Below are 25,268 nucleotides of genomic sequence, written 5' to 3' on the forward strand. Positions count from 1 at the left end.
CGAAAGGTACATCACTCTTAAATATTTTGAATTTGAATTTGATTTTGAATCCAATGCTCTGGCCCTTTTTTATCTTTAAATGAATTTATATATATATATATATCCATCCATCCATTTTCCAACCCACTGAATCCGAATACAGGGTCACGGGGGTCTGCTGGAGCCAATCCCAGCTAACACAGGGCACAAGGCAGGAACTAATCCAGGGCAGGGTGCCAACCCACCACAGGACACACACAAACACACCAGGGCCAATTTAGAATCGCCAATCCACCTAACCTGCATGTCTTTGGATTGTGGGAGGAAACCGGAGCGCCCGGAGGGAGGACCCGGGAAGCGAACCCGGGTCTCCTAACTGCGAGGCAGCAGCGCTACCGTGCTGCCCTATATATATATATATATATATATATATATATATATATATATATATATATATATATATATATATATATATATATATATATATATATATATATATATATATACCTGTAAAGTACATAAGTAAAGACGGTACTCTATGTCGGAGAATGACGACATTTCCGCGTTGAGGATACATATAATGTCTCTGTAATCTGCACGCATTACAAAACGATTCCGAAGTTGAAATACGAAGAAGCACATCAAAAGGCTGCCATAGATTCCTGTTCGAGTCCTTTTTCAGAACATGAAATTGCATTTAACAAGTAGAAATCTGACCTATGTTTCACTCCACGTCTTCATTTCCTAAATTTAAAGTAGTCAACAAACCTTCAGCTCGCCTTGCTACCAATACAGAAACTGGCTACCCCCGAACCAGAAATGGACAAGCGACTAGGAAAGAAAATAATGTTTATTGTACATTAATCATCTTTTTTTAAAGTCATTGCATGTACTGGTTATTTGTAAAAGAAAAAAAAAAACTTACTATAGGCCTCCCTGCTGTCATTAAGTCAAGTAAACAAATTTTGATATTGTTACAGTGCCAGCGGACACAAAAGGTCAATTATGAGTGCTAACAGATACTGAGGCATCGAAATGTGGCCGGTACACCTGTCAAACATTTCTTAGGGAGCCAATCAGCTGTTAGAGGCGTGGGACAACTAAACAGCTGGGACAGTTGCTCGTGAATGGAGGAATCGGTTTGCTTTGAAAGTCACTTGTCAATCATTTTTCAATACATAATCGCCTTTATTCGTTGCCATTTTATCCGTGATTTCGGATGCCTTTCAATAATAATAATAATAATAATAATAATAATAATAATGGAATAGATATATGAAAACACTATGTGGTATGAGGAGTCCAAAATGGGCGTGTATTGTTTTAGTCACATGTGCGGTTTTGCTTTCAGTGGAGGTTTCTATAGTTACGGCGTATCAACAACAGTTACAAACTGTTTTGAAGCCCGCGGCGCACGCTTGGCTGACGGGAACGACTTCTGTCTGAAAAGGAACATACTGAAAGTTTTGGATTTTTAAAATTCTTATTTTTGTCTCATTTGGGGCTTAACGTGCAGGTCCTTTCTAATGTTCTTCGACATTGTTTTTAATTACTGAATAAGATGGCAGTGGAACTGGACGAAGACGCATTGCAGGAGCTGTACACCTGGGTGGATCACATTCCTTTGTCCAGACCTAAGAAGAGCATCGCTCGAGACTTCAGCGATGGAGGTCAGTTTACCAGCAGGCTGCCCATTAAACCTTTTTTAATATTAGTTACTCGTTCAGTAGTTGCAAACTTGCAAGAATTGAGCCTCCACTTTAATCACAAAACAAATTAACTAACATCATATGGTATATTTTTCCTAAAGCGGGTTTCATGCTTTTTTCAAAACCACTCTTTCATTTTTCTAATTGCAATATGAACTTTGACTGGTTAAGTGAGCTGCTTGTGACCTTGTCAGTGATGCGAGGTTACGCTGCAATCTCGAGGCATTCTGCCGCATATTTTTTGTTTTAGTGATGCTACTCCAAGCTTATCAATAGCGTTTAAGTAGTCATTGTTTGATATGAGCTTTACTGGTCATATTCCTCACTTGGTTATGTAACAGGTGTAGCCATGAGGCAGTATGCCATAGGGATGCCACTTCATTTCCCACTATTGGCATTTTTATGACTTTTAACAAATTGCCTAACATGCAATCAATGATATAGCTTGATTAAAGTCCTCAACCCCCAAGGTTTGTATAAAGAAGATACTTAATGCTAAATTGATCAAAAACGTGGTCACTTCTTTTTAGAAATGTTAAAACTGAAACTGCTTTTTTCAAAGTTAAGTTGTTACTCCAAATATCTTACAGTGAGTCTTTGTCTACTCCTGGACAAACTGCCATACCTGCCATCATAAAAATAACAAATAAATGTACCACACTTTGGATTTGGATAAACTGTCAGCTAGTAAGTACATCAAATACATTAATTGTGTGCTGGGCTTGGCAGTGCACAATGAACATCTTTTAATGGAGGAGCATTTGTAAGGTAGAGAGCACATGGACTTCAGATGGAGAGGTCATTTAGAGACAGTTAGCATGTTAGCTTTAACATGTGACCCTATATGACAATCAGTCATGTTGCCAATAGATGGTCCAATTGTATTTAGATATATTTAAAAAAAAATGTGATAATATGATACATAATTCATTAAGAACAACATAGTTAGCCAAAAGTAAAGTGACTGTTTACTGGGTTTGGTTGTTCTAAAGTGTGTTTTTTTTAATCCACTGTTTTAGTCAAAGATTCTTAAATAATGTGTGTGAATGAGGGTTATTATCTCTCTCTTTCTTTCTTTTTCAGTACTGTGATACCACAAAAAATTAAACAGCATCTGTGCACTAAGGCAATTCCTTCATTTTGGGTTTAGTTGCCCATACTCCATAGCCTGGGTGGAATCTCCTTCAATTACTGCTGACAATCTTGGTTCTCTACCTTTTGTCATGTTTTTCTTTCCAGTGTCTCCAAACCTCTGTGTTTCTTGTTCCGCTTTTCAGTCCTCTACTGTATATCCTCCATCATACTTTTCAGTATCATCATCCCATATCCTTCATCATACTTTCCAGTATAATCATTCTTGGTTTACCATTTGTCTTTTCACATCATGTGGAGCATTTTTGTTGTCAAATACATTTTTTGTGTTGCATAGTGTCAAATGGATGGAGTGGTGCCTCTGAGGTAGGGATCTGCACTGGTAATTGGAAGGTTGCCATTTCAAATCTTGTAAATGCCTGAAGTGACTTTACTCCATTGGGCCCCTGAGCAAGGGCAATTGCTTCATCCTGGGTATGACATTAATCTGTATCCAGTCCTGCATGTAGGCCCTCCAGCTTGCAGGGAAAAACACCTGGGGGTTAGTGGCAGAATTGGCACTCCAGCCACCATAAAAAAACTCACACTGTTCCATTCCATCTGAACTAGTGTGGTGCTGAGGTGTCACCCATTGCATGGCTACACTTGGGTCCTAATCCTGGGATCCTGAGTTGGTTTGTCATGTGGTGAGTGTGACAATGCACTGCACCAGCTCCTAATAGTGTCAAAAAAAGGCACCTCGATCCTCAAACTAAAGGCTGGTCTAAAAACCAATTCAGGTCAGCAATGGAGTGGGTTATACTCAAGATCTAAAAAAGGTGAAAAGAGAATATAAGCTATTGGAAGTTCAATTGAAAACTGTAAAAATTAAGCAAACCTCTGCTGAGCCAGATCACTGAGATATTTATGACAGTTGGCCTAGACAAAATATGAAAAGCCACAAGGGTGATGTTCCTCTTTTATGGCCTACATTCATTGCATAATTATACTAAGCAATTTCTCTGGCTCAGAGCTCTCATGGTGCTCCTTCCTGTTCCCTTACATTATGAAGTAAATTAGTAATATATTCACGCATCATAAATATGTATACTTTTTAAAGTAGTGATATACAGTATTAAGCTTAAAACATATAAGATAAGAAACAATGACATGTAATTTATAAAGTAACCATAAACTGATAGATATTATTGTATTTAATTTATCTATTATGGTATTAGGGGTGAACATGTGGTAGCACTGCTGCCTCGCAACAAGGAGGGCACAGTTCAAGTCCCGAATGCTCATTGCACGGACTTTATATGTTCACCCCATGTCTGTGTGGGTTTCCTCTGTTTTTTCCCCAAAGCCAAGTCCTGCAAGTTAGGTGGCCCCATCCTGCAATGGGCAGGCGCCCTGTCCAGGAACTGTTCCTGCCTTGCCCTAATTGCTTGCTGGGATAGGCTCCAGCTTCCCTGTGACACAACCCTGTATAAGTGGGTTTAGAATATGGATGAATGAGTTATTGTTTTAAACTAGTAGTACGAAAAGAAGAAGTACTGAAGATGACTGATGAACATTTTGATTGAGCTACCAGCCTACCACAAATGGTTTCAAGTAGAATGTCATTATAAGACTAAAGTAAAGGTTTTTTAAAAAAGGAAAAAAAAAAAACTTCTTCAGAAGTCTTATATATACTAGAAGATTGTTGAATAAAGACAGCTTTTTCTTTTGAAGACAGAAGAGGAGGGCAGTATCTCTGTAACAAGACTGTGTGACAGATAGGGGGCACTGTCGTCCCCTTGAACCCTCAGACCAGACGCCAGACACCAGATAAAAGTCCAATAATAATATTTATTAGGACAATACAGTGCACAAAGCACCCTCCGCTCCACAATACTCATACAATAACAAATCAATAATTAATCCACAATAATCCTTCACTCTCCCAGATGCGTTGTCCCCTGCCACCCAACTCAGCTCGTCCATCTGGAATCTCTCACAGTCTTTTATAGTCCATGCTATAAAGTGCTATAAAGTCCATGTGACTTCCTAGCACTTCCGGGTCAGATCAAAAACTCTTCTTTTTCAACCTGGACGTATGTCATTTCCTCTGTTGCTATGACTAAGACGTACTTCCCGGGTTAGAGGTAAAATAGAAGTCTCTGGGCCTCCCTGCAGCGGCCCCGACGTTATCCAGCAGGGCTGTACAGGAAAACTCCAATGTCCATGATGCCCTGCTGGAATTCGGGGCATCTCCATATCTCAGGGAGGGCTCCCTCTGGTGGCCTGGGGGTATTGGCCGGGGTGAATGGCCGGCCATCGTCCACAACTGTAAGATTTATTTTCTTTTAATGCTTATGTTTTAATTGTGTTATAGAAGCTACTATATATGACATATAAGAAAAATGTTTGATTCTTGGATTTCAAATTACATTCATACAATCCTCTTTTATTATAATTGTCTGTATAGTTAAATAAATAAGAGCAAAACATTTAAACATTAATGCTTAAAGTTTTTCTGGCTTGGGTGCTGGGGGCTTGGGTGGATTGGGGTGTCAACCTAGAGTTCTTATGGAACAGTAAAACAGAAAAGAAAAAGACTGTTTAATGCCCAAATGAAAACATATCTGCAATGATGTCTAAATTAATTACAAGTATAAAACACCAAATAATTGATTGCAAAATATGACATCCTGAAATCATTCCAAATGCAGCCCATTGTTTTTAGAGGTCACCAGTTTCTGCTGGTTGTATCATAAATGCAAGTCTTCTGGAAGGTCCAGTTTCTGGTGAGTCAGTAGTTTGGCATAACCTACACAATGAAGACAAAAAGAACACTCCAAGCAACTTGATGAAAAGGTGATTGAAAATGGACAAGTTAAGAGATCGATACAAGAAAATAGCTTAGTCACTCAATAGCCATTGGAGTCTAGCAAAATCAATCATTAAGAAATGGAAAGAGTATGGAACAGCTATAAATCTGTCTAGAGCAGGTCACCCACAAAACTGAGTGATTGTGCAAGACGAGGAGTAGTAAAGGAGGCCACTGGGAAATGTATGAGAACACTAAAGTAGTTACAAGCTACAGTGGTTGAGATTGGAGAGACTGTGCAGACAGCAACTGTTGCCCTGGTGCATCACCACTCACAGCTTTATGAGAGAGTTGCAAACAAAAAGCCAGATGGCACAAGGGAGACTATGAAGTCAACTTGAAGAAGGTCTTATGGTCTGATGAGACATTGGAAATGACACTAAACAACATGTTTGGCATAAGCCAAATGCTGCACATTATCAAAGTCACACCATCACCATTATGAAGCATGGTGGTTGTGGCAGCATCATGTTGTGGGAATTCTTCTCTCCAGCAGGCCCTGGAAGGCTTCTAAGGGTACAGGGTAAAATTAAGGCAGCAAAATACAAGAAAAATCTGACGCAGTCTGCAAGAAACCTGTGTCCTGGATGATGTGTTTTCCAGATAGACAAAAAGGAATAGCGAAAAAATGAAAAAATGTCCTGAAGTGGAAAAGTTGGGGTCCAGATCTAAATCCAAATGTGAATTTCTGGCTGGACTTGAAAAAGGCTGCTCATTCTCAATCCCCTTCCAATCTGACAGAGCTCTAGCAGTTTCATGTAGAAAAATGGTGGAAAACTGAAGTGTCCAGATATGCCGATAAAGACCTACAGTATACACACACAATTAAGGCCTTCACGGCTGCTGAACACGAAATACAGATGGGTGGGTTTACTTAAATAATCAAACTGTTTTGTGTTTTATATTTGTAATTAATTTACATGCATTTGCAGAGATCTGTTTTCACTTTCACATTAAAGAGTGCTCTTTGGTTGATCAATGTAAAAAAAGCCAAAATAAAACCACTGTGATTTAATATTTTATAAAAATAAAATGTGAAAACATCCAAAGGAGTGAAAACTTTTATACACACTGTATGACTAAAAACGGTATACGAAAAACCTGTTTGTCCACACAGGCCCAGTCCTTGACAATTATGATAATATCAGTAAGTTAACCTTCACATCTTTGGAGAACATCAATACTGCACTTGATTATTTTTATGATGCTCCATCTGTCTAGGTGATATTTCTTGATTAACAGAAAATCCTGCTGTTCAGCATTTCAGCTACCTAAAATATTTACACAGTTAACTGGGTTCTAATACACCAATGAAAAACATCATCACTTCAATATTTTCTTAATAATCCTTTATTTGTTCTTTTATCTTCACTGTTTTGCCCAGTATCATCTACTTATAGATGTAATCCATGAGTTAATGCAAACCACAATTAAGTCACCTTAACCATGAAGGTTAAAAAAAGTACATGCAAATAAAGAAATATGTAAGGAAAATATGTATCCAGAGTACTTGTTTGAATGAGTTATGGAGAACCACTTTGAAACAATCAATTGAAGATGGCAATAACTGAACAGAATCTTAATGAAGGATGCTACTTTATGATGTAATTGACAAAAGCATCTACTTGAAAGACTTGAGCAATTGCTGAAATGCCTAAAAACACTAAGAGGACAAGGAACTGTGACGTGTGAAACTATACAGGGAGCCATGAGAGAAAGCAAATTATGGATATCAGCAGAATGATCAGGGACCAATAGCAGAATGAACAAGTCCAGTGACCGATAAATACAATAATAATAATAATAATAATAATACAAAGCAAAAGAGATGAGAGAAAGTGGAAGGAAGATTACAGAGAGGAACAACTGATAAATCACATTACATGAAGTGGAAGAAGTAAAATTGTTTTGAAAGACTAAACTGAAGACCTTTGAAGAAGACAACTGACTGGAGAGCCTGGAGGCTGATACGTATGGAAAAGATGAAGGTCCTAAAACTATTGAGGGAAAACATGTTAGAAAAGAACACATTGGAAAAGTTTACTAAGATTTGTCAGAATACATACAGTGCTTGGAACCTGATGAACATAATGGCGAAACCCATGAAAATGTCAAGTGTAATGGAATGAAGATTACATGCATTCAACTTAATCCTGAAGATCCTGATAATAAAGACAATGGAGGATGCAATAACATTATTTGGAGATGATCTGTTTGGTTTTAGAAAAAGTAGAGGAAATAAGACAATTAAACATCTAAGAATGCTAGGAGTTTGCAAAAGGGAATGCAAGTTTATATTTACTTTGGGGATAATCAAGAGAGTTTAATTAAAAATACTGATGAAAGTGCTTGAATATGTGAGGGAGAATGGAAAGACTCACAGAAAATCTTTACAATGTAAGAACATCTTTGATGAGCATTGGCCATTCAGTCCAACAAGCTCCTCAGTTCGATTCATCTAATTTCTCCAAAAATAAATCAAGTTTTGAAGGTCCCCAAAGTTCTACTATATGCCACATTCATTAGTATCTTACTCTCTGTCTCTGTGTGTTTTTGCGGGTTAGGCTGTCAAAATAAGAAAAGAAAGAGAAGCAACTATGGCATGCATATTAACATCAAGAAAAGAGTTCACCATTTTTGTAACAGTTTAATTTTCATGTAAAAATCAACAGAGATGAAATCCTACATAACGACATGCTTTAATTAGTGTAGTAAGCATAGATTTTATTACATGTAAAAATGTACGTTTGTCAGCATTAGCTTGATTAAACAGTTAAACAAAAAATTTCTTACAAAAAAAAAAACAGGCTCATGCAATGGGCACCACAAAGTGTTTTCCAACACTTTACCAGTTAGATCAGTTAGACAACTAGGGTCCAATTAGCTTGACAAAAGCTACACCAGCTACTAAATGCATAAGGGTGAAACTTTACACTGATCAAAATTATTATTTCTTTTTTTACATAATTCCTATTAATTTATAAATGTCAGTGGATGTAGATATGCACTGAAACTAATACAGTAAATATCTGCAAAGGAAATCTTAAATACAGCAAACGACAAACTCATTCTTCAAGTAAGGGTCATGTGACAGCTGTTTGATAATACGGTCATTCATTTTTAAATAAGGTAAGGGTGTATACTATACATTATCAGTAATATTTTTGCCAGACATAGTGACATGCATGCCTTTATAATGCTGCATCTAATGGATAGCTTATCTAATACATGGTTTCTATTTCTTAATGATTTTTCTGGTTCTATCTGATTATGCTTGTCATGCTGCCATGGTGCATAATATTCCTGGAGATGGTGCTGATTAATAATGCAGTCTAGTGTAATAGCCCCTCAACCCCAAAGGCTGCCTTAAAAGCTGTAGCTGGCTCTACTTTGGCAGACATAACTGGTCAGTGGATACATGTATTTGTGGTTTGTCATTAGACTTTCCAGAACAAATGAGCATTTATATAGAAAGAGCATGATAAACCAGTCAGCATCATTTTAATTTATTAATGCCACTGCTTTGCTGTATTGAGATAAATAAAACCAGACATGTCCACTACCTTTGCAGAGTAGTAACTGCCTTCCAAGGTTTAAATCATATATGTCTGAGTCAAGTATTTAATGTAAATAATAAGTGTATTTTTGTGAGTACCTTCACAAGGTGCTTTTGCAGTATTGCACTATAGGATGCATTTTTAATACAAAACCATTTTCATGAATTCTAATGGATTCTGATTTTTTATTACATTTTTCAGTGATTGCTTTATGTCTATGCTTAGAAAACGGTTTAATCACAGCTTAGTTTATAACATTTATGCATTTAAGATATATCATTAATCAGTCTAATCCGATCCAATCCAATATGAGTGTTGAGTCCGACATTGGCTACCAACCATTGTTCCTGTCTATAATGTCAATATTCTTCCATACTCCACCACAAGCATAAACCATCCGGGCTAAGTATGTTAATCTTTGTCTCCCTCTTTTTTTTCTGTCATTCTGTTTGACCTGACAGGGCTAATGTCTGTCTTGTCTTGTCGCAGTTTTTCTCATTAAACATGTTTACACATTTACCCTTTGTAAAACCACATGATTGGAGATTCTCTTGATTGATGCCATATGTAGAATCCCACTCAGGATAATTAATCTGTAAACAGACAAAAACATGCAAATATTTAATGCCTAAGCGCCATAAACACTAGACAGCTATCCATCCATCCATTATCCAACCCATTATATCCTAACTACAGGGTCACGGGGGTCTGCTGGAGCCAATCCCAGCCAACACAGGGCACAAGGCAGGAAACAAACCACGGGCAGGGCGCCAGCCCACCGCAGCACTAGACAGCTATTACTACAAATATGTAATATTTTTATCTCATTATTGTTTAATGTTTCCCCTTCTTAACATATTGGTGTGGTGTGAACTTAACACAGAACCTCCAATACTTTGGTTCAAAGAATTGTATAGAAATGTCTAGTGTTATAGAAAACCTAAAACCACCGAAAAGAGTGCCATTTACATTTAGTCAGTCAGACATTTTCAGTCAGTCATTGTTCAACCCGCTATATCCTAACACAGGGGGGTCTGCTGGAGCCAATCCCAGGGCGTAAGGCAGGAGCAAATCCCGGGCAGGGCGCCAGCCTACCGCAGGACACACACACACACACCCGGGTCAATTTAGGATCGCCAATGCACCTAACCTGCATGTCTATGGACTGTGGGAGGAAACCAGAGCACCCGCAGGAAACGCATGCAGACACAGGGAAACATGCAAACTCCACGCAGGGAAAACCCAGGAAGTGAACCCAGGTCTCCTAACTGCGAGGCAGCAGCGGTACCACTGTGCCACCATGCTGCCCTATTTGTACTTAATTGAAAAATATAGTTTTATAGTTACATTTGCTGATACAGGATCATGTGGAACTGGAGTGTATAACATCACCACTGGGAACAAGGCAGAGTCCAGCTTTATACTGGACAATAGCCCATTACCGAATATCTTGACATACTGTATTGTACACATACTGCACCTTCACTCACAGCAGAACACATCAATTATAGCTTGTGAAAAAATCTGGACTACCACAAGAAAGCTCATGGAAACTGGATAAATGTGCAAGTGCTGTAGTCCTGGGGGCTAACTGTTGTTCGGCAACAGCTCTTATTTATTAGAACTACATAAAACTACTTAACACACAGTGCATTTTTAATGGCTTTATAGAGCTGATAGCTCTGCACACTGTGATTATGACAGTGTTGCAAAGGGATTAATCACATAGTTTATATGGTTTATGCTACTAATTATGTTATAAATTGATTTATTTTTGAAATATTGTTCCAAAGTAAATTATATTTAAAAAATCCTTTTTTTCTTTTCTGCACAGTGCTGGCTGCTGAAATTGTAAATTTTTTCTTCCCAAAGATGGTGGAGTTGCACAATTATGTCCCCGCCAGTTCTACACAGCAGAAGTTAAGCAACTGGGGAACTCTCAACAGGTAAGAAATTCTCAAACTGACCATTGTTGCCTCACTGGAATGTTAGTACAATATTGTTAGTAGAGGGGAAGTATTGTGTAATTGTGGGCAAATAGCACCCCTCTCAGTCCCACCCAGTCAAGACAGATAACATGATAGGATCTTGTCATGAAGAAACTGAGCTTGAAAGATGGTAATTGTCACCTAAATTAAAGTTTCAGTATTAATTTAATTAGGCAAACTCACTCTTCATAACAGGAGGAGAAAACAACAAGCAAAAATGAGCATGACAGAAAAGAAAATAATTCATTCTTTATATACATCACTCTTCACAGAATATGGCGAAGAGTTCTTAACAGATTACCAAATATAATGTCTTCAACTCAAACAGAAAGGCAATTGCAAACAGTTAAAACTCTGAATTTTGTATATGCTGAAAATGATATTACTGCATATATATACAGTATGATGTACACTGTATATATTGTGGTGGATTGCCGGCATTTTACTCCGGCCCTCACCCCCTGGCCGCTAGGAGGAGCTCTCCCGAGAGCATATACGGGCCCCGAATTCCAGCAGGGCCTCATGGACTATGTAGTTTTTATACACAGCCCTGCTGGATACCTTGGGGGCCACTGGGAGTCGCTGTCGGGAGGCCAATGGACTCATTTGGGCACCATGACCCAGAAGTTCGTCACAGGAAGAGCGACGGGCTTCCGGGGTGAAGAAAAGTACTGTTTACCCTGACCCGGAAGGAATAAGGACTTGTGGAACTGTTGGGCAGAAAGACTTCCGGGTCAGGAGGAATAAAAGGACTCTGGGAACTTCCAGACACTGAGCTGAGCTGGGTGGTAGGAGGGCAACGCATCTGGGAGTGGAGGATTGTGATTATTACTGATTTATTATTGTTATTGTGATTGATGAATATAGTGGAGTGGAGGGTGTTTGGTGCACACTATTAAATAAATATAATCATTGTGGCAATTTTACCAGGTGTTTGGCGTGGTACCTGAGGGTTCAAGGGAGCACTACTGCCCCCTACTGCGACAATATATATATATATATATATATATATATATATATATATATATATATATATATATATATATAAGTACTACGGGGGTTTGCGCCCTGCTCACTTTGCTCGCCAACCCCCCGGCCTGTGTTGCGCGCCAGGCACTTCGGGTTTCTGCCGCTCGCATATGTGGATTTCACTTTCACCAAACAACAAATCTTTTAATTCTCATGGATAGGCCTTTTCATTGGGAAGAAACACTACTTTTCCCTGACGGCAGCATGAATTAGACGATCTACAAGTCTCCGACTTAAAGTTTAAAGCCAAACAGTATTTACATACTTCTGTCATATCACTTACTGTATGTCCATATATTCAATCTCATTTTGCTATTCCGTTATTTCACTGAGTAATAATTTCTGTTTGTTAGTGCTAATGGACAGTGGTGGCACGCACAGACACTGTGGCTCGGTGCTCTCTGAATAGGTGCTCTTTTCTGCTATTATTGTTCTTAATATTGACTTTCATCATTTTACACGGAAGTGAGCATCCAATGCAGTCGTCAAAAGCTTCCACAGATCGGCTCTGATTGCACAGATAATTATTATAACACAGAAGCAATACCACAGGAGATTCTCAGATCATTGGGACTTACGTTGACTCCTACACTTGGAAGACAGCGATGCAGACGACACAGGGAGAGAAAGCAAAAAAGAGGCAAGCGAGTAGGATTACTAGCTAGGGTAAAGGCTCTCCGCATAAAACCCCTCTTCCTAGCATTCTTCTTGTGAGTACTAGATCACTCGCAAATAAAATGGATGAGCTCTGACTGGATATTTCCACACATAAAACTACAAGGGACTGTTTCCATTTGATTTTTTCGGAGATGTGGCTGGATCCCACCATACCGGATACAGCAGTTGAACTTGCAGGTTGCACGCTCCATCGAGCAGATTGAACCCTTGATTCCGGTAAGAAAACAGGTGGAGGACTGTGTGTCTATACTAATAACGCTTAATGCACTAATATAACTACAATCAACAAATTTTGTTGTCCGTACGTGGAATATCTGATGCTAAGATGCCGATCGTTTTACCTACCAAGAGAACATACCATCGTTACTATTACGGCAGTATACATACCTCCTCAGGCTAATGTTAAGTCAGCGCTTGAAAAATTGTTTGACGTTGTCAGTAAACAACAGAACTCGCACCCTGATACAGTTTTAATCATTGCTGGGGATTTTATTCAAGCGAATCTTAAGGATGTATTCCCCAGATTTTATCAGCATGTACATTGTAAAACCAGAGGGGAAAACACCTTAGACCATGTCTATATAAACATAAAAGATGCCTATAAGGTCATTCCACGCCCCCACCTTGGCAAATCTGATCATCTCTCTTTGTCTCTTGTTCCAGCGCACAAAGCCCTTATCAACAGTACTAATCCAATTAGCAAGACTGTTAACGTTTGGCCTGAAACGGCCATTTGCCAACTCCAAGACTGCTTTGAACAAACAGACTGGAATATATTTTTTCATCAGACAGACTTAGAGACATATACTTCATCTGTGCTGTCATACATTAATTACTGTGTGGACAATGTCACTGTCAATAAAAGGATTAAGGTTTACCCAAATGAGAAACCATGGATGAATAGTGAAGTCAAACAGCTGCTCAGGGAAAGGGACACAGCCTTTAAATTAGGAGACACCTCAGCCTATAGAGCTGCCAGAGCTAACCTCAAGAAGGGCATCAAGTCTGCTAAACTAATGTACAAACAATGGATTGAGGAGGACTTTGACAGTAACTCAAACTCGCAGCGGATGTGGCAAGGCATCTGATTAATCATGGATTACAAAAAGAAAAATGATATACAATACACATTGGCCAATAATAATGCCGACCTAGAAGATGTACTTAACAGTTTCTTTGCACGGTTTGACAAGGACAATAACCAGCCTCCAGTCAGCTTCCAGCTGACAGGAGACACACAGCCTGTGGTCGTACACATGCATGATGTGCAGCAGGCACTCGAAAACATCAATACAAGGAAGACAGCAGGTCCTGATAATGTGCAAGGACGTGTGCTCCATCTGTGTGGCTCTACATGCTGCCATCTCACACCTGGAAAAGCCCAACACCTATGTTAGGATGCTCTTCATTGACTACAGCTCTGCATTTAATACCACCATGCCTAACCAACTGATCAAAAAACTCTATGCACTAGGACTTGCTCCGTCCATATGCAACTGGTTACTGGATTTTCTCACCAACTGCCCCCAGTCTGTCAGGATGGGCAAACACACATCCTACACCCTTACCCTGAGCACTGGTGTTCCACAAGGATGTGTACTAAGTCCCCTTCTCTATGCACTCTTTACCCATGACTGTCAACCCATCCACCAATCAAACATTATTGTTAAATTTGCGGATGATACAACTGTCATTGAAGCTGCATATAGAGAAGAAGTTCAGAATCTGACAGAATGGTGCAACACCAACAGCCTGGTCTTAAATACCAAAAAGACTAAAGAAGTTATTCTGGACTTTAGGACAACTAAAAAGACCAATCACAGTCCAATAACAATCAATGCAGATGCTGTGGAGAGAGTTTCCAGCTTTAAGTTTCTAGGAGTCACCATCTCAGACCTTTTCTGGGCTGACAACAACTTGGCTATAACAGGCAAAGCACAACAACATATCTGTTTTCTCAGGAAGCTAAGGAGAGCTGACCTCCCCCATAAGCTGCTTGTTAATTTCTATAGATGCACTATAGACAGCATTTTAACTAACTTCATGATGGCCTGGTACAACAGCTGCACCAAGACTGCTAAAGAAGCCTTGCAGCGGGTCATAAAAACAGCAGAGGCCATTATTGGGACTGAAATGCCATCATTCAAACTCTTGCATAAGACTCACTGTGTGAGAAGGGCCAAAACATTCTCAAAGACAAAACTTATTCTGGAAATTCTTTGTTTGAGCGCCTCTTGTCAGGCAGATGCTTTAGGTCAATCGCGTACGCACAAACAGACTTAAAAAATAGCTTTTTCCTACCTACATAAACTTTCTGAACTCTGAATCTCCTCAGTCTGAGATCATTTTTAATTGAACATGTGCAATAAGCTATATTGGTACTGTGCAATATACTAATATAATACAATATATAATATGTAATGTACTATTCATTAACAGATGCAATAACAATTTATGCTGCTGTACTTTGAGCAATAATAATTTGCTGTGGTTACTTGATCACTTAACACTGTATACAACACTAGCAAAATACCCCGCTTTGCAGCGACGAAGTACTGCATTAAAATTTTTATTAAGAAGAAAAGTAAACCTTTTTAAACTGAGGGAAAATATGCCAATAATTATTTGTTAAGGATCTCTTTGTATACCATGTTGTCAGTTCGGCCCTCCGGTTGTAACATGACCAAGCTGTGCACTGAGCTTACTCTTAAGGATGCAACGTACAGTTGGCCATGTGAACAGTAGTCTTGTCTCAAATCTCACAGCTTGGATTGCTGCTGTCATAGTCGGTTTGAGTTTCATGGTTTGTTTCAATTACGACAGTATTTGCAGGACTTTTGTGTTGAAGTGACATTTGGCATCTGTCAAGCGTTGTAAGCACACAACCGGTTTCATCGATAAAATCACATCCAGCTTTTGAGAGTTTAAACATTCATAAACATCAAAGTGTCCACTACTGAAATCGTCACCTGTGAATCGAAGATGTTTAAGAGGCATTGGCGGTTGTCGAAAGGTGTAAAATATTTGGCCATTTCGGTACACTTGAAAGCAACAACCGAACAATTCAGCGGCAGCCATCAACTCACATGCAGAACCATAGGTGAAGGGATTAAGCATTTCACTCTTATAGTGCTTCTGTGTAGTATTATCTCCTGGACCGTCATCAGTCCACACCTTGAACCTGTCCCAGTCATTCAATACATAAGACATAATGTTCCTCCGGATATCAAGAGTGAGCCTGATATGGCCGTGCAATATGATCATCTCGATAGACATGGTAAAGGGGGTTGGAATGATAAAGGAAATGGGTACCTGAGCAATGTATAGTAAGTGTAAAATACCTGCACAATAACTATAATTGTAATAAACAAACAATAAAACAGCGGGGAAGCTGTGGATTAAACAAAAAGGCTGTAGTTATCAGTAGGGAGACGTGAATCCTGTGGCGAAGCAAGGAAGGGAATGTAGAGACCGGAGACGGATGGTCTTATATAGGCAGGCAGCCAACAACGTGGGAAGCGTTGGGATAGGGGACCCAACGGCGCCTCACACGGCGACTGAGCTGCAGTCTATGGACGTATATATGTACGTAAGTAGCATTCAGTTAGCGTTGGGAACCCGTGTACCAAATTTCTTGAAGATGGGCCCATAAGTAACAAAGACTGTTGAAAAGTTCAATATGGTATCTGACAGTGGCGTTATACCACCGAAATAAGTATGTACATTGGTTTCGGTTAGCTCAGGAAAGCCACCTACCAAATTTTGTGAAGATGGGGCCGTAAATAAGAAAGTTCAACATGGCGGACATTGTTGACCGTTATGACTGTTATGCGTAGAATATCGAAATGAAACCTGCTTAACTGTTGTAAGTAAGCTGTAAGGAATGAGCCTGCCAAATTTCAGCCTTCTACCTACACGGGAAGTTGGAGAATTAGTGACGTTGGAAAGTTCAATATGGCGGCCGACAGTGGTGTCATACCAACGAAATAAGTACGGACATCGGTTTCCGTTAAAAGTTCAATATGGCGGCCGACAGTGGCATCATACCACGGAAATAAGTAAGTACAGCGGTTTCGGTTAGCGCAGGGAAGCCGCCTACCCAATTTCGTGAAGATGGGGCCGTAAATAAAAAAGTTCAACATGGCGGACGTTGTCAATTGTTATCGACCGTCATGACCGTTACGTGTAGAATTTCGAAATGAAACCTAACCTAATGCTAACTTTTGTAAGTATGCTGTAAGGAATAAGCCTGCCAAATTTCAGCTTTCTACCTACATGGGAAGTTGGAGAATTAGTGATGAGTGAGTGAGTGAGTGAGTGAGTGAGTGAGTGAGTGAGTGAGTGAGTGTGTGAGTCAGTGAGGGCTTTGCCTTTTATTATTATAGATATTTGGAATTATTTGACTTTTCTTTAAATTCACCTTGGGGCTGCCACAAAAAGTAATTTTGTTGTTTTACACAGTGACAATAAAGTGTTTGAACTTGAACTTGAACTAATGCAATCTTTACTATTAGTTTTTTGAGACATTTGAATTTTAGTACTTTCATAATCTCTAACCTGCTCTGCATGTGTATCGCGCCAATGTTTTTGAACCTCTTTACAATATTCTACTTTGTCTTCTACTCTTTGTCTTTTATTTCCGACCCCGCTTGGAGCTCAGAGCACAGGAACTGTGTCTGACAATAGCATTCACACGATTGAGAAGTTATTGGACCATGGGCGTGGTTGTAAATGTTTGAGAGGAAGACGGGACTTGTCAAAATCTCTTGGCCAAAAGTCTCATCTCGCGGGACCTGAAATTATCTCTTGCAGGAGTTGAAATTATCTTTGAGAAAGTCTCATCCCAGGATTTCCTTTTACAGTATAAGGAAATTTTATAAGTCCACCCCCTCCCCCCCATTCCTACCCCAGGGCACACCAGGCGCCAGCCACTTCGCGTCTCTGCCGCTTGCATTGTGAAGGGGGTGGCTGAACACATGCTTTGGAGATGCAGATGGATCACCTGCTTGCTTACTGCTCCTCCTGCCGTGCTGCATGTTCTGCTTCTCACGCTGCACGTTGATCATTTCAAAGCCCGTACAGCAGCTGTCCTTTGGTCTCACTGCTTTGTCTAGCGGGACGTTAAAGTGTTTCTTGTGGGTTGTCAAAGTGTTTCTCGCGGAATGTCTGAGCTTATTATTACTTTCCTTATTTTCTGAATTTAAACATAGATTATTATTGTTCTCTTGTGCATCCTTTTTTGCCTTCTTCTCTCTCCAATGCTTTTGTGTCTCTTTTCGACGCGCTGCTCTTTCTTCTTCACTTAGTTGTTCACGTGCCATCTAGAATGTATAACATTTTTAAGAGCTGGGAACACATGAAGTGTGTCTGCCAAAAGCATTCCAACAACTGCGAGGTTAGATGTCCGTGAACTTGTTTTAAATTGTTTGTAAGTAGGGAGTGACGTGCAAAAGTCACCATCTCACGAGTCTTGCTTCCTAAGGTTGTAATGTCTAGTCTCGTGTGACGTCAAAGTGTCTCTCCGAGATGATCACGTCTCGACCCAAGATTTTTTTATATAATAGATAGATATATATATTGTGATGGACATCGCACAAGTGGGCATCCTGGCCGGGACAGGGCAAGGACCAATACCAGGCTGAGAGGCTAGTATGATGGCCTGTATAGAGGGAGGCAACCTATCAGGACTGCCTGCTCCCCCTGTACATCAGAACTATGCCATAGCATCGGAAGTACTTCCAGGTCCTGCTGCTTGACCTCATCGAGGCCAGTTGGAGTCAGATGGAATAGGACAAAGTTCATCTGTAGGAGTGGATGGAGAAGAGAATTGTACCTGTGTTTATAATTACAAGAAGCCTTTTTGTAAGGTATTTGTATAAATAAGCCCATGTTTGCATCCAAGGCTTGTGTGTGATGTTGTGTCTGGGATTTGGGGCACTGAAATGCCCCCAACTGGTCATAATATATGTAAAATAACAGCTTAATTGCTAAATAGTATAGATGACTTATTATGGTAAAAATGATTTCCAATTTTTATTGCTAATAATGTTTTGGTTTCTTTTTTTCAGAAATTAGCTTCAGTTCAGTAGAAGAAACAATAAATCATGAATTTATGCTATCATACCTTCACCAGTTCTAAAATTGTAAATTGTGCTTCATGCCAAAAATCGGTGTCCCCAGTAGACATGACAATTGTTCAGGGACAGACTGAGTTATATAATTGAATTTTTACAAAATGTGTATAAAATGAACAAGTTGATAATACAGAATACACAAGAGCATCATTTTTCAACATGCCCCCCCCAACACTCTTTTCAACACTCGTAGCCTAGAGTTGCACAAGCTTCTGTTCACTTTACGTGATTAATGTTTTTTGCCAAGTGGCAGATTGCCACTACCACTTCACTGTGTTTCCTGGAGCTAAAAAATGAACAATCCTTTATAAAAATGTAAAGGGTTGAAACAAGTGATAACCTTAACAAAAAATTCCAAATATGTGGTATATGTGTAAACATCTCATAGTGCAATTAACGGAATGTTCACAGAGTAATGCTAACATTTCACAATTACATGCAATGCTGGTCAGGCCATCTTTTTCTTAATAATACTCAAGAATTTGTCCATGAGATCCTGCGCACTGCCCATCTTTGAGGCTTGTGATATTTAGAAGTACCTTTTTTTTGAGCCCACTGCATTTTAAATAGGATTGAATGGCCATAGTGTATGCATAGGTACAACTAAGGGAGGTCTTGTATTTACTTTTTTATGAATGAATTCTTGTGCCACTAAGAAAAAAATGTCAATATTTTATGGAGACTTGATATTCCCTGTACTGCTGTCAGCATTTATTTCATGGTGTAGAAACATATAGCAAATACACTTCATTTGTAAGTAGCATCTTCTTATAGTAAACACCACCCAAAGCCATTTTACATGTACAAGTACAATGCTTTAGGCCATATTTGTACAACTGTAACACAAATAGATGAAGTGACTTGGTGTGGGTCAGAAGGTGAGCCAGAGACTATAAGATTTCAAGTCCACATTTTCAGCCACTAGACCATCAATCAATCAATCAACATTTATTTATATAGCACATATTCATACAAATAAATGTAGCTCAAAGAGCTTTACAAAATGAATAGAGAAATAGAAGACACAATAAAAGATAAACATAAGTCAACATTAATTAACATAGAATAAGAGTAAGGTCCGATGGCCAGGGTGGACAGAAAAAACAAAAAAAAACTCCAAAGGCTGGAGAAAAAATAAAATCTGTAGGGGTTCCAGACCAAGAGACCGCCCAGTCCCTCTGGGCAATCTACCTAACATAAATCAAACAGTCCTCTTTGTATTTAGGGTTTTCATCGAAGGACCTGATGATGATGGTCACGTAGACTTCTGGCTTTCAGTCCATCAATGTTGGTGCATCATGATGCTTTGAGTAGGTGGTGGTGGCGCAGGCCGCCACCACAAAGAAACTGGAAAAGAAACAGAAGAGAGAGTTGGGGTCAGTACGGATTTTAGAGCCACCATGAATAGTTATTATGAAGAATTGAACATACAGAGTATCAGTATTAAGTTAAAGTGAAGTTATAAAAAGGCCATGTTAAAGTAATGTGTTTTCAGCAGTGTTTTAAATTGCTCTACTGTATTTGCCTGGCGAATTCCTATTGGCAGGCTATTCCAGATTTTGGGTGCATAACAGCAGAAGGCCGCCTCACCACTTCTTTTAAGTTTAGCTTTTGGAATTCTAAGGAGACACTCATTTGAAGATCTAAGGTTACGATTTGGAATATAAGGTGTCAGACATTCCGATATATAAGATGGAGCGAGATTATTTAAGGCTTTATAAACCATAAGCAGTATTTTAAAGTCAATCCTGAATGACACAGGCAACCAGTGTAGTGACATCAAAACTGGAGAAATGTGTTCGGATTTTCTTTTCCCAGTTAGGATTCTAGCAGCTGCATTCTGCACTCGTTGCAAATGATTAATGTCTTGTGACCTCACCTTATTGCTTATCATTCATTGTAAATAATCATAAATGTGCAACTTTATCATGATGTTTGCATCCTCTTCACATTTATGCCTGAATTTCCTCCCCGACTGTTGATTTGCATAATAAATTAGCTCCTGTCCTGATGTATGACTGGGCTAGCAGTCCAGTATAGATTTCCTACAAGTAGCCACTGTTACTACATTCTCCATAAATGTTCCTTTCTATCCATAACCTTAATTACATCAGACATCATCATTACAGGAGAATTTGAGAAAGAATGGGATTGAAAACAAGAAAATTAACTTCTGTTTTTATTTTCAAAAAATAACAAAAAAACAATTTCTGGGTTGAAAATAAATTTAACAATAAATAATTAAACAACAATCAAATTTATTACAGTAAACATATAAACTTTACCTTAGGAGTAACTAAGCTTTCCTCAAGATAAAAACTTACCACTTAATTGTGCACACCATCCATCCATCCATTATCCAACCTGCTATATCCTAACTACAGGGTCACGGGGGTCTGCTGGAGCCAATTCCAGCCAACACAGGGCACAAGGCAGGAAACAAACCCCGGGCAGGGCGCCAGCCCACTGCAGATTGTGCACTACTCAATAACTGGATTATGCAAACCAAATTCAACAAATGATTTAAATTTCCACAAACTACATAGAGTAACCCAAAAGTGCAAACACTGAACAATGTTATTACTGTACAAAGAATTACAAAAACAATGGTGTGTAATTACTCAGTCTAGGCGTTATGGCGTTTCAGGCAAAGAGAAGAAAGCCCAATGATTTTGCAAAGAAAGTGAAACCGAAAAGTCAATTAAATAAGGAACTGTTGGTAAATTGCCCAAAATAGAAATATGGCTCAATTAATGAAAGAAAGAGTGATCAATAGCAAATCAAGTAACAATTAACAAATAAGGGAAAACTAATGAAGCACAATAGTTAGAAAAAGCAAGAAGAAGTAAATAAATAATAAAGATAACTAATGCTACGGAGGAAACTCCAGCAGGATCCTCACACATTCAGAACTACCCAAAAATGCCAACCCTGAACAATGTTATTACAAAGAACTACAAAAACAATGGTGTGTAATTACTCAGTCTAGGGGTTAGGTGCCCTAGGCAAAGAGAAGAAAGCCCAATGCCTCTGCAAAGAAAGAGAAACTAAAAAGTCAATTAAATAAGGAACCATTGGGCCTGTCCCCTTTGGCTAAATTAATGAAAGAAAGAAAGACTGAACATTAGAAAATTAAGAAACAATTAAAGGAAACTAATAAAACACAAATAAAAGTAAGCAATAAAGGGGAAATGTAAGTAGAAAAAGCAAGAAAAAGTAGGAAATTCCAGCAGGATTCTGACACATTCATCTATACTAATAAAAGGCAAAGCCCTCACTGACTGACTGACTGACTGACTGACTCACTCACTCATCACTAATTCTCCAACTTCCTGTGTAGGTAGAAGGCTGAAATTTGGCAGGCTCATTCCTTACAGCTTACTTACAAAAGTTAGGCAGGTTTCATTTTGAAATTCTATGCATAACGGTCATAACTGAATCCTACTTACTTACATATATACGTCCATAGCCTGCAGCTCGGTCGCTGTGTAAAGCAGAGTTGGAGAGTTGCGTCCTCTATCAGCATGCCTCCCGCGTAATTGACTGCCTGCCCATATAAGGCCGTCCTTCGCTGCAGTGTCTTCATTCCTTTCCTTGCTTCGCCAAGGAAGCAGCCTTTTTATTTAATCTATGGGTTCTCCACTGTTTTATTGTTCGTTTATTACGATTGTTATAGCTATTGTGTAGGTATTTTAGACTTAGTTTACTGTTCAGGTACCCATTTTCTTTATTTAATCTGTGGCTTCTCCGCTGTTTTATTGTTCGTTTATTATGATTATAGTTATTTCTTGATTCACTTCTTTGGCTGACTGCCTGCCCATATAAGGCCGTCCTTTGCTGCGGTCTCTTCATTTCTTTCCTTGGTTCGCCACGGAAGCAGCCTTTTTATTTAATCCACAGCTTCTCCGCTGTTTTATTGTTCGTTTATTCTGAATATTATAGTTATTGTGTAGGTATTTTAGACTTAGTTTACTGTTCAGGTACCCATTTCCTTTATTGTTCCAACCATACCCCTATTAACATGTCTATCGAGGTGATCACCATCGATCAAAGAACTATCACTTACCGAGTGGTTTCCATGCCCGGAGATGGTGCCTGCCTTTTCCATTCTCTGTGTTACATATTGCACGGACATATCAGGCTCACTTTTGATATCCGGATTGTGTCTTATGTATTAAATGACTGGGACAGGTTCAAGGTGTGGACTGATGACGGTACAGGAGATAATTATATTACACAGGAGCACTATAAGAGTGAAATGCTTAAGCCCTTCACCTATGGTTCTGCATGTGAGTTGATGGCTGCCGCTGAATTGTTCGGTTGTCGCTTTCAAGTGTACCGAAATGGCCAAATATTTTACACCTTTGGAGTACCGTCAATGCCTCTTAAGCATCTTGGATTCACAGGTGACGATTTGAGTAGTGGACACTTTGATGTCTGGGAATGTTTCAACTCTCAAATGCTGGATGCGAAGTTATCGATGAAGCCGGTTGTATGCTTACATCTCTTGACAGATGCCGAATGTCACTTCAACACAAGTCCATCTCAAACCGATTATGACAGCAGCAATCTAAGCTGTGAGAAAACAGTAAAAAAGAGTTGTGTCAGACGTTGTGGTACATTTTCTGATGCAGCTAGATGGAAACAACTTTGTGCAGCTGCCGCCAATTACTCACAGAAAAATCCACAAGTTAATAGAGATGCTGTCGCTAAATATTCGCAAGCAAATCCACAAGTTCATAGAGACGCTGTCGCTAAATACTCGCAAGCAAATCCACAAGTTCATAGAGATGCTGTCACTAAATACTCGCAAGCGAATCCACAAGTTCATAGAGACGCTGTCGCTAAATACTCGCAAGCGAATCCACAAATTCATAGAGATGCTGTTGCTAAATATTCGCAAGCAAATCCACAAGTTCATAGAGACGCTGTCGCTAAATACCCAGAGGCAAATCCACAAATTAATGGAGCTTCTGTTTCTAGGTACGATCCCAATAATTTTGGCTCATACAAAAACAATATAGGTTATAGGTTTGGCTCAAAAAAGCAGATTGTGGATTTGTGATATTACCATCATCCTTCACTGGAGGACCTCGCTATATGCACGAGCGTACACAAAACGCAATGACATACGTACGTCATTATGGCCGCCCTGACTTATTCATCACATTTACTTGCAATCCTAAATGGACTGACATCACTGAAGTTCTCCTTCCACGTCAAAAACCTCACAATTGCCAGGACCTTATCAGTCGTGTATTTCATCTCAAGATTCGCAAAATGATAGACTTGCTCACAAAGCGTAACATTTTCGGTTGTACAAATTGCTACATGTACACCATAGCATGGCAAAAGCGAGGTATTCCCCAAGCACACATTCTGTTGTGGCTAAAGGATAGGATTAAACCAGCTGTCATCGATCAAGTCATCCGTGCTGAAATTCCTGATCCACAAACTGACCCTGCCCTCCACAAATATAGTAAAATCCACCATGATTCATGGCCCATGTGGACCTCATAATATCAACTCACCCTGCATGATTAACAGAATATGCAGTAAGAAGTACCCGCATTCGTTCATCTCAGAAACTCAGACCGGAGAAGATGGTTACCCTCAGTACCGCCGGCGCGCACCTGCTGATGGAGGTCATACAATTAAAATCAAAGGAGTAGATATCGACAACAGATGGGTGGTCCCTTATAGTCCTGTGCTGTCCCACATCTTCAATGCTCAAATCAATGTCGAATTTTGCAATTCAGTAAAATCGATCAAATACATCTGCAAGTATGTTAACAAGGGAAGTGACCAGGCAGTATTTACAATACAAAATCAAAATGACGAAGTATCTCGATATGAAGCTGGTCATTACATTAGTAGCTCTGAAGCAGCCTGGCGCATTTTCTGTTTTCCCATTCACGAACGTTTCCCTCCGGTCATTCATCTTGCTGTGCATCTTGAGAACGGACAAAGAATTTATTTCACAGAAGGCAATGTTGCCGATAAAGTACACAATCCAACACAGACGACCCTTCTAGCGTTCTTTGACCTTTGCAAAAACGATGATTTTGCAAAACAACTTCATTATAATGAAATTCCATCATATTATGTGTGGGCAAACAACATGTTTCGACGGAGGAAACAGGGCAACCCTGTACCACGACATTCGAGATTGAAAAAAGATAATGTGTTGGGACGGGTCTACAGTGTGCACCCGAATAACTCTGAATGCTACCATCTTCAACTGATGCTCA

At 39.3% G+C, this 25,268-nt stretch overlaps 1 protein-coding gene across 1 annotated transcript in view; it reads left to right on the forward strand.

Annotated features, from left to right (window-relative positions):
• The first annotated feature begins 1,382 nt into the window (after window positions 1–1,382).
• LOC120527962 (sperm flagellar protein 1-like) overlaps window positions 1,383–25,268 on the forward strand; it is a 113,725-nt gene continuing 89,839 nt past the window's right edge. The window contains exons 1-2 of the mRNA XM_039751956.1: window positions 1,383–1,649; window positions 11,023–11,134. Of these exons, the coding sequence (XP_039607890.1) occupies window positions 1,541–1,649; window positions 11,023–11,134 (221 nt within the window). The 5' untranslated portion in view covers window positions 1,383–1,540. The remainder of the gene's footprint in view (window positions 1,650–11,022; window positions 11,135–25,268) is intronic.

This window comes from Polypterus senegalus, chromosome 4 (assembly GCF_016835505.1).
Source record: "Polypterus senegalus isolate Bchr_013 chromosome 4, ASM1683550v1, whole genome shotgun sequence".
Lineage (NCBI taxonomy): Eukaryota > Metazoa > Chordata > Cladistia > Polypteriformes > Polypteridae > Polypterus > Polypterus senegalus.